An 11,473-nucleotide genomic window follows, 5' to 3' on the forward strand; every position below is an offset into this window, starting at 1 on the left:
ACTAGGGCTGTAAAGGAAACATTATTCCGCTAGTGTAATAGGTAAATTCCTACTTTAATATTCTGTTTGTTTTTTTCTCTCTGTGAATAGCAGCCCCAGGTGATGCAGAGAACAGGTCATTTATTTCTGAAAATAGGAAAAATAAAAATAACCCTTAGAAAAATAAATAACCCATTATTTTGTTTGTTGGCCCTGCTCGTTGCAGCTCAAAATATGATATGATATGATATGATATGATATGATATGATATGATATGATATGATATGATATGATATGATATGATACACCCATACAACTTTCATTTGGGCTTATTGTTTGTAATTCCTGCATATTTGTTTTTTTTTTAAATGATATTCTTCTCCAGTTTAAGGGTCATGATTAGTCTACAGGTGCTGTTTTGTGAGTTGTTGTTGTTGTTTTTTTTAATGTATCTGTTGAGTAACCAAACCCTAGAACAGCATCTAATTCTGGGGATACAAATAATATGAAGCCATAAAGTGTAAGCACATCTTGAAGAAATAGAAAAATAGAAAACAGCAAATAATTTATTTAAAAGCAGTTGGTTAATGAAAGCAGCCTATCTTTTATTATGGTGTAGATTTATTAGCCTACCTTCTCACAGTAAGGTCATGTCTAATCACTGAAAAATGGACAGTGTGGAAGGAGAAAATACATTTTTTCATATCAGCTAACAATGATTTAAATTTGTGAATTTTTAACAGCTTAATAGTAGAGAGTGTGGAGAGTGAAGTGAGGATATCTTTTGGGACCAAATCCTAAAGCTTCTCAACAGACAATAGATAATAGATAATATGAAAGGAGCCATTGTGATTTTACTAGGCTTTATCTGATCCCCTGCCCACATTCAAATTAACCTCATTTGAATACACAGCATTGTGCAAAAGTCTTAAGCCACCCCTCATTTCTTTATACTTTCCTCACTTTACCTTTTTATTGAGCCACTTAACACTGACTTATGATGAATCAGTGAATCACGATGCAATGAACAGGCACCTAATTTAAGGGATGAGCCTACGTGGTCTCTACTCATAACAGAGAACTTAGCAAAGAAGCAATTTCAAATTGTATGTTTAGCAGCCTGTCGCAAAAACTGAAAAAAAACAATCCCATTTCTTTAATTTAATCTGTGAAAAATGCACAGACTTTGACAGACATGAGAAAGTATTTTTGCATTAAGATGATTCCCAAGGAAAGACTTGGCATATCTCAAAACTGTGTGCAGTGTGGCCTTAAAAATGTTGTTAAAATGGGACAAGGTGAGCGCAAAAGAAGAACTGGTAGGCGAAAAAAAAAAAACGATCTACAGCAGATGAACAGTATCTGAATATAGATACTAAAATCAGGACAAATCCAGCAAAGACCCAGCACAGGTGTGGGGCTGCATTTCAGGCAGTGGTCTTCTGGATCTTATTGACGATAGAATTATAAACACAGAAAAGCATTGGCCAACTGTGCAATACCATCTGAAAAGCATCTGATATGCATCAGCTTCATTTTTCAGAATTGCACTGATTCCAAACACACTGCCAGTGCAGTAAGAGCATAGTTGAACAGAAAAACACATTGTGGAGCACTACGAGTCATGGATTGGCCTCCCTAGAGCCGGGATCTCACCATATATCATAGATCATACATAACAGTGTGGGATCATCTCGACAGAAAACAGAACAAAAGGCAGGCAACATGCAAAGACGAGCTGGGTGGGTGTTTCCTTTAAAGAACTCGCGGATACGGTCCCTTTAACTCCCTTTTCATGACGTCATGGCATCAATGCGGAAGTATGTACGCAGGAAATTAGCATCTTCAGTTTTGTTTACATGTGACATGCAATTTGGTAGGTGTGTTCGTGTTTTTTGGCTTCAGGTTTTGGGTGAATATTGTTAGAATTTACTGACACATTTCTCCAGGTGCCCCCTTCATTACAAGCATCACAGAAACGCCTTTAATTTTTACTGTTGTCTTCAACGATGTTTAAATTAGCTAGCTAGGCGCTGCTAGTCACCAGCTAGCGAATGTTAGCTTGCTACACTGCGCGTTAAAGTTTCGATTTCCCGAGTAACTTTTCATTACTGTTAATATTATTATTGGATAACAGATGACGCCAGTTTCTCAGTTGACGGTTTCTCTTCCGGTACTCATGATATGGGCTTCAATATCTTTTTTCTTCTTCTTTCGTACCATCAGCGAAGTTGATGCTGGAGCTCTTTAAAGAACCACAGCATGTTCCCCCGCAGAACTACCCCACCGAGGGGACGATCAGCCTACAGTAACGGTCTGCATCCACCGCCACCGGCGCCCCAGAGCTACGATTACAACCACCAAAGTCTGCCAGGTGTCAACAGGTGAGTCCCGTGAATGGAAAAAGTCGAGTATCAGTGTCGGGGGTGTACTGGACAGCAGTTGTTTCAAGGTGAACTGCAGTAAACTTTGTTAGCTGTGGTTGAGATTTCCTGTTGTGTCGGTGCGTTTTGTTTAGAGCTGCAAGGGCTGGTTGATTAATGTTGATATTATTGATAAGTGATCGATTTTATTTGGCACCTTTTTTATCGTTGAATAAGCGCTGTAGTCATTTAAAAATAAAAAAAAGTGAAAGAAGATAGTAGTTTCCTATATATGAGACTGGTATGATTTTTCTTTTTACTTGATAGAAAACTGATTATGTAAATATGGATTCTGGTGCTCAGACATTACACATCATTGGAAATTACAACAGGCAGTGTTTGTCAATTTTATTATAGTGAACTTCATTTAAAAGTCTTGATGTGGGGAAACTGAAATGTTGTTGTGTACTGATAACACTAAATTAAAATGTAAAAAGTATTCACAACAGGAATTTTTCATCAAATTTGGCCAAGCAACAAGAGAGGATGCATATATTCAGTGTACACTCACCAGCCACTTTATTGGGTACACCTGTTTGAGGCTTGTTAAAGTAAATAAATATCTAATCAGTCAATCATATGGCAGCAGCTCAGTGCATTTAAAATATTTAGACATCCTTGAGATGACCTGCTGAAGTTCAAAGTGAATGTCAGAATAAGGAAGAAAGGCTATTTAAGTGGCTTTGAACAAGGCCTGGCATGTTGGTGCCAGACAGGCTGGTCTGAGTATTTCACAACCTCCTGATCTGCTGGGATTTTCCCACACAACCGTCTCTAGGATTTACAGAGAACGGCCCGAAAAGGAGAAAATGGCCAGTGAGCGGTAATTCTCTGGGTAAAATTTCCTGTGTTTATGTCATATGACAGAGGAGAATGGCCAGACTACTTTGAGCTGATAAGAAGCCAACAGCAACTCAAATAACAAGGTTTGTAGAAGAGAATCTCTGAATGTACAACACATCACACCGAACAGCAGCTGGGCTGCAACAGCAGAAGACAACACTGGGTGCAACTTCATTCAGTTTAAAACAAGGAACTGTAGCTGCAATTTCCATGGGTTCACCAAAATTGGACAACAGAAGACTGCTGTGACGTTCAAATGGGAGCGGGGAGGGTCAGAATTTGGTATAAATGGCATGAAAGCATGGACCCATCCTGCCTTGTATCAATGGTTCATGCTAAGGCTGGTGTAATAGTGTGGGGATATTTTCTTGGCATATTTTGAGCCTCTTAGTATGAACTGAGCATCATTTAAACACCACAGCCTACCTGAGTATTGGTGCTGAGTGCTTCATCCCTTTACCACAGTGTACATGTGTGGTAGCTACTTCCAGCAGGATAACACACCATGCCACTAAACTTAAATCATTTTAAACAGTTTCTTGAACATGGTAGTGAGTTCTCTGTTCTCAAATAGTCTCCACAGTTTTCAGATCTTAATCCAATAGAGCACCTTTGGGATGTGGTGGAACAGGAGATTCACTTTTCGGATGTGCAGCTGACAAATCTGCAGCAACGGTGTGATCCTGTCGTGTCAATATGAACCACAATCTCTGAAGAATATTTTCAGTACCTTGTTGAATCTATGACATTGAAGAATTTTTGGAATCCTGAAGGCAAAAAAAGGAAAAGGGGTCCATCCCAATGCTAGCAAGGTTAACTTATGGTGAGTTTGTATGTCAAGTGTTGCTAAGTATAGAATCTCTTGAGATTGAGATGTCAGCATACCCCTTCATTCCTCTGAACTTCTAAAGTCTTGCTCCTGACAAGCACCAACCATATTATAAATATATCCATCCACTTTTCTAACCGCTTATCCACTTCAGGGCAGTGGTGGGGCTGGAGTCTTTTCCACTTGTCATTGGGTAACACAGAGAAGCAGACAACCATTCACACTTGCATGTCTGTCTTTGGACTGTGGATAAAAGTTGGAGTATTCAGAGAGAACATGGAAACTCCACACAGAGCAGCTCCATGGGTTTGAACCCACAACCCTCTGTCTCGCAGTCATTTTAAATACAAAATCCAATAATAAATATTGCATTCTAACTTTTATCACATTTGTTAAGGGCAAAGGCCAGGCGTCTCGCTCTGTATGGATTCATGCTTCGTGGCACCCGAGTGAAAGAAAACAAAACAAAGAAACTGAAAAGTTATCTTTTTTCATCATTTATTAGTGGTTGCTTGTTTTAGATGTTTGTGTTCTGTGCAGTAAAATGTGCATATGTGTTTTTGTAAGCTTTCCTAGACGTGAGAGATTGCCTTCTTATGAATGGAACCCCTCACCATCCACCTCTACTGTTCAGCCTCGTCACATGCCAGCTATGATCAATGGGCGCAAGTATGTATTACTATTTATCGATCCAAGAATAAACCACATTTGTCCAAGTACATTGCCTTTTACATGTCTTATCACCTTTCTTTGTCTTCGTGCGTCTTCCAGGAGGCAGAATGATCAGTTCAGCGCTCATCACGTGAAGCGCCAACGTGTTGACACCTCCAGACACCACTTAAGCAGCCCACCTTTAGTTCATAGCCGGCCTCCACATCATCGTACCGACCGAGCGGTGGCACAGCCCTCAAGATTATCCCTCACTGGTTTTGATCACTCTTATCCCGGTCCTAACTTAGACATCCGCCCTCAGGTACCCGCTGTGGTGAAAAGCTCCAGCAGTCTGCATGCCAGCACTACGGAAAAGGTAAATTCAGAAGGACTTAGTCTTTATCTAATAAACGTGAAGTCTGAGCATGTTTACGTGTAGATCTGTTTGGTTTAGTCAGCGTCACATGTTTATGTGCCCTCAGCTGAGTTGTCAGATGGTGGAGCTGTTTGAGGCGTGCCAGCAGCAGCCTTCAGATTTGGAGCGGAAGGAGGTGTGCCGCGCTCGTCTGCAACAAGACATACAGCAAATCTTTCCATGTATGTATGACCTGTACATCCACATTCTGCTCTGTCTTGCTGCTTTGATTTTTATTCACCATGTGCCTTTCTCACAGCTGCGCGGCTTTACTTGACTGGATCATCTATGAACGAATTGGGCTCCCGGTGCAGCGATGCTGATATATGCCTGGTTATCAAGGGAAATGTAACTACCTTTGTTTCTGTACCGTAAATGTCATGGAAATGTGCAATCATAGATACTGACTTCCTGACTTCCTCTTTAACACTTGCAGTGTTCCTTCTTTTTGTTCCAGAAAAAGACTGATGCTCTTCGTGTTCTTGGTCGTCTCCTAAAGTTGTTCAAAACCCTCTGTAAGTAATCAAATACCAAATCATCTATAAAAACAGAATTCATTGTTAACTTTTAAACGGCCGTACACATGTCTGTTTTTTGCATTTATCTAGTAAGTTTTCTTAACCAAAAATACAATTATTGGTGTCCTTTGTGAGCTCTGATATGAAGATTTTCCCTTAGAATTATGCTTTTGTCACTAGGGGGAGCTGTTCACTTAGTGGAAAATGGGTTTCTGTTTATAGAAAATGAAACAAATGACAATGGATCTCATGATGTTTGCTTTGATTTTCAGCATATGTAGAGAGGAATCAGCTGATCAGAGCCAAAGTGCCAATCCTCAGGTTCAGGGAGAAAGGCAGGTGAGAGCAAAGCAGTTACTGGAACAGTCATCATCAAATCAGAAAGCAGATTTATGATGTTTATGATTCTCTCCGGTCTTCACTCCGTAGTGATCTGGAGTTTGATCTGAATGTCAACAACACAGTGGGCATCAGGAATACATTCCTTCTGAGGAGTTACGCCTATGGTGGGTGAGACGGTCAATAAGACCAATTTTGTTCATGGCAGCAGCTTTTCAAACTTCAGCTCTGCCTGTGATCATTTGTTTTTAATCCAGCTATAAGCAACGCATAGGTTACTTGTTCTGACATGCTGTGTTTGTTTGGTCTCTCTTACAGCTGATCTCAGGGTAAGACCCATGATCCTCGTCGTCAAGAAATGGGCACGGTACAATAATATCAATGATGCCAGCAAAGGAACATTAAGCAGCTACACGCTGGCGCTGATGGTCCTGCACTACCTCCAGAGTCAGTACAGTCACACGTGCAGAAAAGATTCCTCCCACTTGTTCTTTTGGCTTAGACTGACTTGATTTGTATATGATGCGTTTTCTGTAGCTCTTAGTGAACCTGTCCTCCCATCTCTACAGAGGGACTACCCAGTAAGTATCTTCTTTGCATTTTCAGTCATTGAAATCTCTTTTTGACAATGTTGTTTTCATTTAAAGCCATTTATAAACAATATTCTTTTTCTTTTGTAACCTACCACTTATTAAGATAATTAGCTACTTGACAAACTGTTTAAAGAATCTCTAATGGCTCAGTCACACTAGAGAAAAATAAGACAAAAACTGTGATCAAACTGGCTGCAGTCACTTTAAGACAGGCAGGTGAAGGTTTGCAAATAAGCGCCATCTAATTTATAAATGCAGACAGACATGCCGACACGTTGCTGGTGGTCTGAGTCAGCTTGTGCCAGCAAGTGCAACTCGTCCGTGATGAGTTTCTTTGCATTAGTGGATTCAACTCAACTGGTTGCATTCTTGTTATGTTCCTATATAAAAGCAAGGTTTCTGAGCGTGTGTCATAAAGTCTCCTTCACTGCTTTCCTTATTATGTTTTTTTGTCCCGTGTCTTGATTTTAACAGGAGTCATTTAATCCTTTAATGAACCTGGACATGGTTCCAGAGGGACCCAAACACATCCCTCCCTACATCTCGAGAAACCAGTCCTCTCTGGGGGAGCTGCTTTTAGGATTTCTCAAGTACTATGCCACAGATTTCAGGTATCTTCCAATGAGTATCATGTTGAGTGGCTCTTTACCGTGTTGGTTTTCTTACTCCCTTTCTTCATCTCCAACTCTCCTCGCCAACTCCTCCTCCCTCTCAGTCCTCCGTTTCTCCTCACTGTCTTCTGTCCCGCTTCCTCCTCCCTGGTTTCATGTTTCTTGCTGAGGGGCAGGAGCAGGTGAGACCTTTGGCCTTACACAGCACTACCATGACATACCACGATCCCTGAGTATTGGTGCTGAGTGCTTCATCCCTTTACCACAGTGTACACGTGTGGTAGCTACTTCCAGCAGGATAACACACCATGCCACTAAACTTAAATCATTTTAAACAGTTTCTTGAACATGGTAGTGAGTTCTCTGTTCTCAAATAGTCTCCACAGTTTTCAGATCTTAATCCAATAGAGCACCTTTGGGATGTGGTGGAACAGGAGATTCACTTTTCGGATGTGCAGCTGACAAATCTGCAGCAACTGTGTGATCCTGTCATGTCAATATGAACCACCATCTCTGAAGAATATTTTCAGTACCTTGTTGAATCTATGACATTGAAGAATTTTTGGAATCCTGAAGGCAAAAAAAGGAAAAGGGGTCCATCCCAATGCTAGCAAGGTTAACATGCAGTGGCTATATATATATATATATATAAAAAAACATTTCTTCGGCTTATTTTTTTCAAAAACAGTGTCAAATATTTTGTTCCTGTATTTTATTGTGCCTATCTGGTGTTCCCTGCTACATGGTTATGTGACCCTCTTGTAATTCTGATAAAAATAAGGGCTAGGTTTGTTTTTTCTTTGTTTTCATGACTTAAACTAAAGCTATCTCATTCTTGGGAGAAACTTAATCTGTCTGCACTCTGTTTGGAATAAAGTAGTATGCAAAGGCACTGCTGTAGTCCTTGAGGCGCTTGAAGATTGCGTTAACCTTCAGTCTAACGAGCACTGAGTGTAATCCCTTTCCTGTTGCTGTCTTTGTCTTGCAGTTGGGATAAACAGGTGATTTCTGTTCGAGAAGCCAGAGCGTTCCCTAAGAACAATTCTAAAGAGTGGAATAACAAATTCATATGTGTGGAAGGTATGCAGTTTATTGGAAGTAACAGGCCACAGCCACCACCATTTAACATCAGCATCGCTGTGAGAAATGTCCACAGTAATCCAACAGTGACTCCTTTTGTTTCAGAGCCTTTTGAAAGAAATAACGTCGCCAGGGCCGTCCACGAGAAGCTCAAGTTCGATGCCATTAAAGCGAAGTTTGCTGAGGTACGTTGAAGTTTTGATAACCGTGTTCGCTCTTCATTCTCCAAGCCACTACGGGCCAGATATGAGTTATTCATAATCGGCTTCTGTCTCCTCAGTCGTGTCGGTTACTACACGAGAGGAAGGAGCTGAACTCGATCCTCCCTTTCAGAGCCATCATCATTAAGGAGTCATCCAGGGGATGAGAGATTCCTCTAATTAGATGAGCTAACTGGTGTCCTCTACCTCAAGACCGTCTCCTGAAACAGTGCAACAACATGTTGATGCTCTGAGAGAGAAACCCTGCTGCCCTGGCACCTTCATGGCCGCTTCCGTATCTGTTTTTTCTGTGGCTGTAATATTCAAAATGGACCACAGACTTCAAATGCATTGCTGTCAAATTTGTGTAACGGAGGATAATACAGTATTTGAGGGAAAATTTTATTTTATAGAGATGCTAGAGGCCTCTGAAATTAAAATCCTGTTACCTAAACTGATGACAGAAAAATGCTGAACCTGTTATAAGAGATGGATATTGCTGCTATATGGCCCGTTTTCCCTGCAGGGAATATGTTTATCAATGAACTGGGAGATGACTCTTACATAAAGTTAACTTCAATGGAAGCAGCAGCATTTTATTTTGAAGGGCGAGTCCCAGCCACTGATCTCGGTTAAATTTCCACATTATTAGAGCCATACTGCACAGCGTTGTATTTAAAAACGATTCATCTCTGCCACGTATTTACATGCACAGTCTGTCATGGTTCTGTCTGGACCAACTTGTAACATCAAAGTTTATTTTTTATTTTTATAGGTCAACAGTGAGAATGTGGTGGATTTAAACACGTCAGACACTTTCTGCTTAAAACCGCATTAATTGCCCTCTAGTTTCCCATGCTCACCGCCTAAAGCTTAAGTCAGTGTTGTAATTTGAAGTGCCCTTATTATACTCATTTAAAGGCTCCTAAATGTCATTTGGTTCTGCTAAAATTCTTTACACGCTTCAAAGTGCAAAAGAAATCTCCCACTGCTTTGCTGCCTCTGTCTGAAACACACCTTTTGTTGTCTGGAGCGCATAAAAATTCTCGTATTCACTCTTGCAGTCGTCTGCAGAATATTTGGTGTTCGATTTCTCGTAGCTGAAACATTTTATAGCTGGCTACCAGAAGCTGTACGTACTGCAAGCAGCTGCCTGCGCCTGGACTTAATCAGGTCCCCACTGTTTGTCAGAGGGCATATCAGACTAGCTTAGGTGGGGAGGTTGCCAGTTTGTTACCTAGTGATGTAGATAAGTAACTGTAGAAAAGCGTGGATTGCAAATGAGGTGTTTCAGGCAGTTAAACAGCTGCTTTTTGGCTGTTATAACTTTGTAAGCCTTTTATATGCACACAAACCTTTCAACAGACTTAAGGAAACCCCCAAAGCACGATAAGGGTACTTTTAAGTCACTCGAGGGCTGCAAAGAGGCCAGACTCTAGATTTTCCCCTGGTCCATATGTCCTGCATCAAGAACTCATTGTCTGGTGTAAAGGCTGTGCAGTGTCATTTTAGAAATGTACTTGATGAATTTGGGCAAAACACCTGTTATCCACTCATGTTTGGATTACTTATACATAGGTTATTTAAAGAATTTACACTTTGTGTAAATTTGTCTTTTCTTTCCTGTTTTTGTACATTTTGTGAATTCCTGACTTTTAAATGTTTATTTAAAAAAAAATTAAATCTCTAAAGATGTATGATTGTTTTCAATGTATATTTTGGAGCTTCATGTGAAGTCCACTAAAATCTTGGCTATGCAAATAGCGCCAAAATCAGATTAAATTGTACACAGGCTTCGTTTTGGGGGGTGTTGTTCGTAATCACATGTCAGACCATTTGAAAATGTAACCAGCAAATTAAGGTTTATGGACTTTTTTTTTCTATAAATACCTTGCAAATGTTTTGGAGCCACCTTTTATTTCTTTATGTTTTCTTTCCGAGGGTTCAGACGTTCTTGAGCAATAGTTTTCCAGGTTTTCTGGAGGTCTTTCAAGGTTTTTTTCTTTTTCTTTTGGACATTTACTGCTTATTCATCCATTTTCCCTTCGGTTCTTTTTTTAATGTTGTTTATTGACTTAACACTGATATGTGAGTCATTAAAAATCACACCTACCTTAGGGGATGAACCAGTGTTGTGTCTACTTAAAACAGACAATTTAGAAAAGACTGAATCAATACTGGCACATTTCAGAATGGTGTTCATTGTGGCCTTTTGATGAAAATGGACAGGATCAAAGTAGAATGTATCTACAACAGACTAACAGTACTTCAATGCCATGTGAGAAATGCATCTGGCCCTTCAGTTTATACATCTACTGATCGCTAAAGCCTTAGCAGAAATGCTCTGGTGAATGTCAAGAAACCATAAGCAAGGGAAACGGGGACAAAAGGCTGAGCTATGCCAAGTGAACATGAACATGAATTTGACTGCAAATCAGTGGCAACAGGTCAGAAATTAGAAATTTTGCATTCAAGTTCCAAATTGTTATCAATATGCACAGAGGAGTTCAGGAGAGAGGTACAACATTGAGGGTCTACAGCGTTTGTAAAACACAGTGGAGGGTCATTTCAGTCGGTGTTGGGGGATCTTTTGAACACAGACAAGCAGCCATGCAATACCATCTGGAAACCATCTGATTGGCAACAGCTTAATTTTTCAGCATGAAAATGATCACAAACACAACAAATGAATTAAAGCACACTTGGACAGAAAATCTCTGCATTTATTTCCCATTTTCTTAGCAAAATATAAGGCTTAAAAGACTTTTGCTCAGCTGTATTAAGAGAATTTCCCAAGCACAGTGATGCAACCATTCAAAGACACATCATTAACCAGTTATACAATATTTTATTTATTCTGCATCAATCCACATGCGCTGTGCTTAACTTGGAACAATCATATCCATGGATGTGACAAGTCGGTGATCTTTGGTTTCCTCAAGGTAATGCAGTTTATTCAACCTCACCCTTCACAAGCTTATGTGTATAATCT

At 40.1% G+C, this 11,473-nt stretch overlaps 1 protein-coding gene across 3 annotated transcripts; it reads left to right on the top strand.

Annotated features, from left to right (window-relative positions):
* The first annotated feature begins 827 nt into the window (after positions 1-827).
* tent2 (terminal nucleotidyltransferase 2) lies at positions 828-10,598 on the top strand. 3 transcript variants are annotated; one of them, XM_085475258.1, is made up of 15 exons: positions 828-1,859; positions 2,206-2,363; positions 4,642-4,743; positions 4,846-5,101; positions 5,208-5,322; positions 5,400-5,488; positions 5,598-5,655; positions 5,931-5,997; positions 6,088-6,164; positions 6,316-6,444; positions 6,535-6,578; positions 7,065-7,201; positions 8,190-8,281; positions 8,387-8,466; positions 8,562-10,598. In XM_085475258.1, exons 2-15 carry the CDS (start codon positions 2,242-2,244, stop codon positions 8,646-8,648), a joined length of 1,455 nt encoding a protein of 484 aa, XP_085331384.1. In that variant the 5' UTR covers positions 828-1,859; positions 2,206-2,241; the 3' UTR covers positions 8,649-10,598. The 3 variants fall into 3 exon arrangements, with proteins under 3 accessions (XP_085331384.1, XP_085331383.1, XP_085331385.1); XM_085475257.1 differs by having other exon boundaries at positions 829-1,855; XM_085475259.1 differs by lacking the exons at positions 828-1,859; positions 2,206-2,363 and adding an exon at positions 2,727-3,328.
* The last annotated feature ends 875 nt before the right edge of the window (positions 10,599-11,473 follow it).

Source organism: Copadichromis virginalis, linkage group LG12 (genome assembly GCF_057382275.1).
Source record: "Copadichromis virginalis isolate Kocher_CV1m ecotype Utaka linkage group LG12, C_Virginalis_male_GT1.1, whole genome shotgun sequence".
In the NCBI taxonomy this organism is placed as follows: domain Eukaryota; kingdom Metazoa; phylum Chordata; class Actinopteri; order Cichliformes; family Cichlidae; genus Copadichromis; species Copadichromis virginalis.

Coding starts and splice junctions, on each gene's coding strand:
- tent2 (XM_085475258.1), top strand. CDS start 2,242: ATGTTCCCCCGCAGAACTACCCCACCGAGGGGACGATCAGCCTACAGT. Junction 5,323..5,399: donor CATACAGCAAATCTTTCCAT/GTATGTATGACC, acceptor CCTTTCTCACAG/CTGCGCGGCTTTACTTGACT. Junction 7,202..8,189: donor TACTATGCCACAGATTTCAG/GTATCTTCCAAT, acceptor TTTGTCTTGCAG/TTGGGATAAACAGGTGATTT.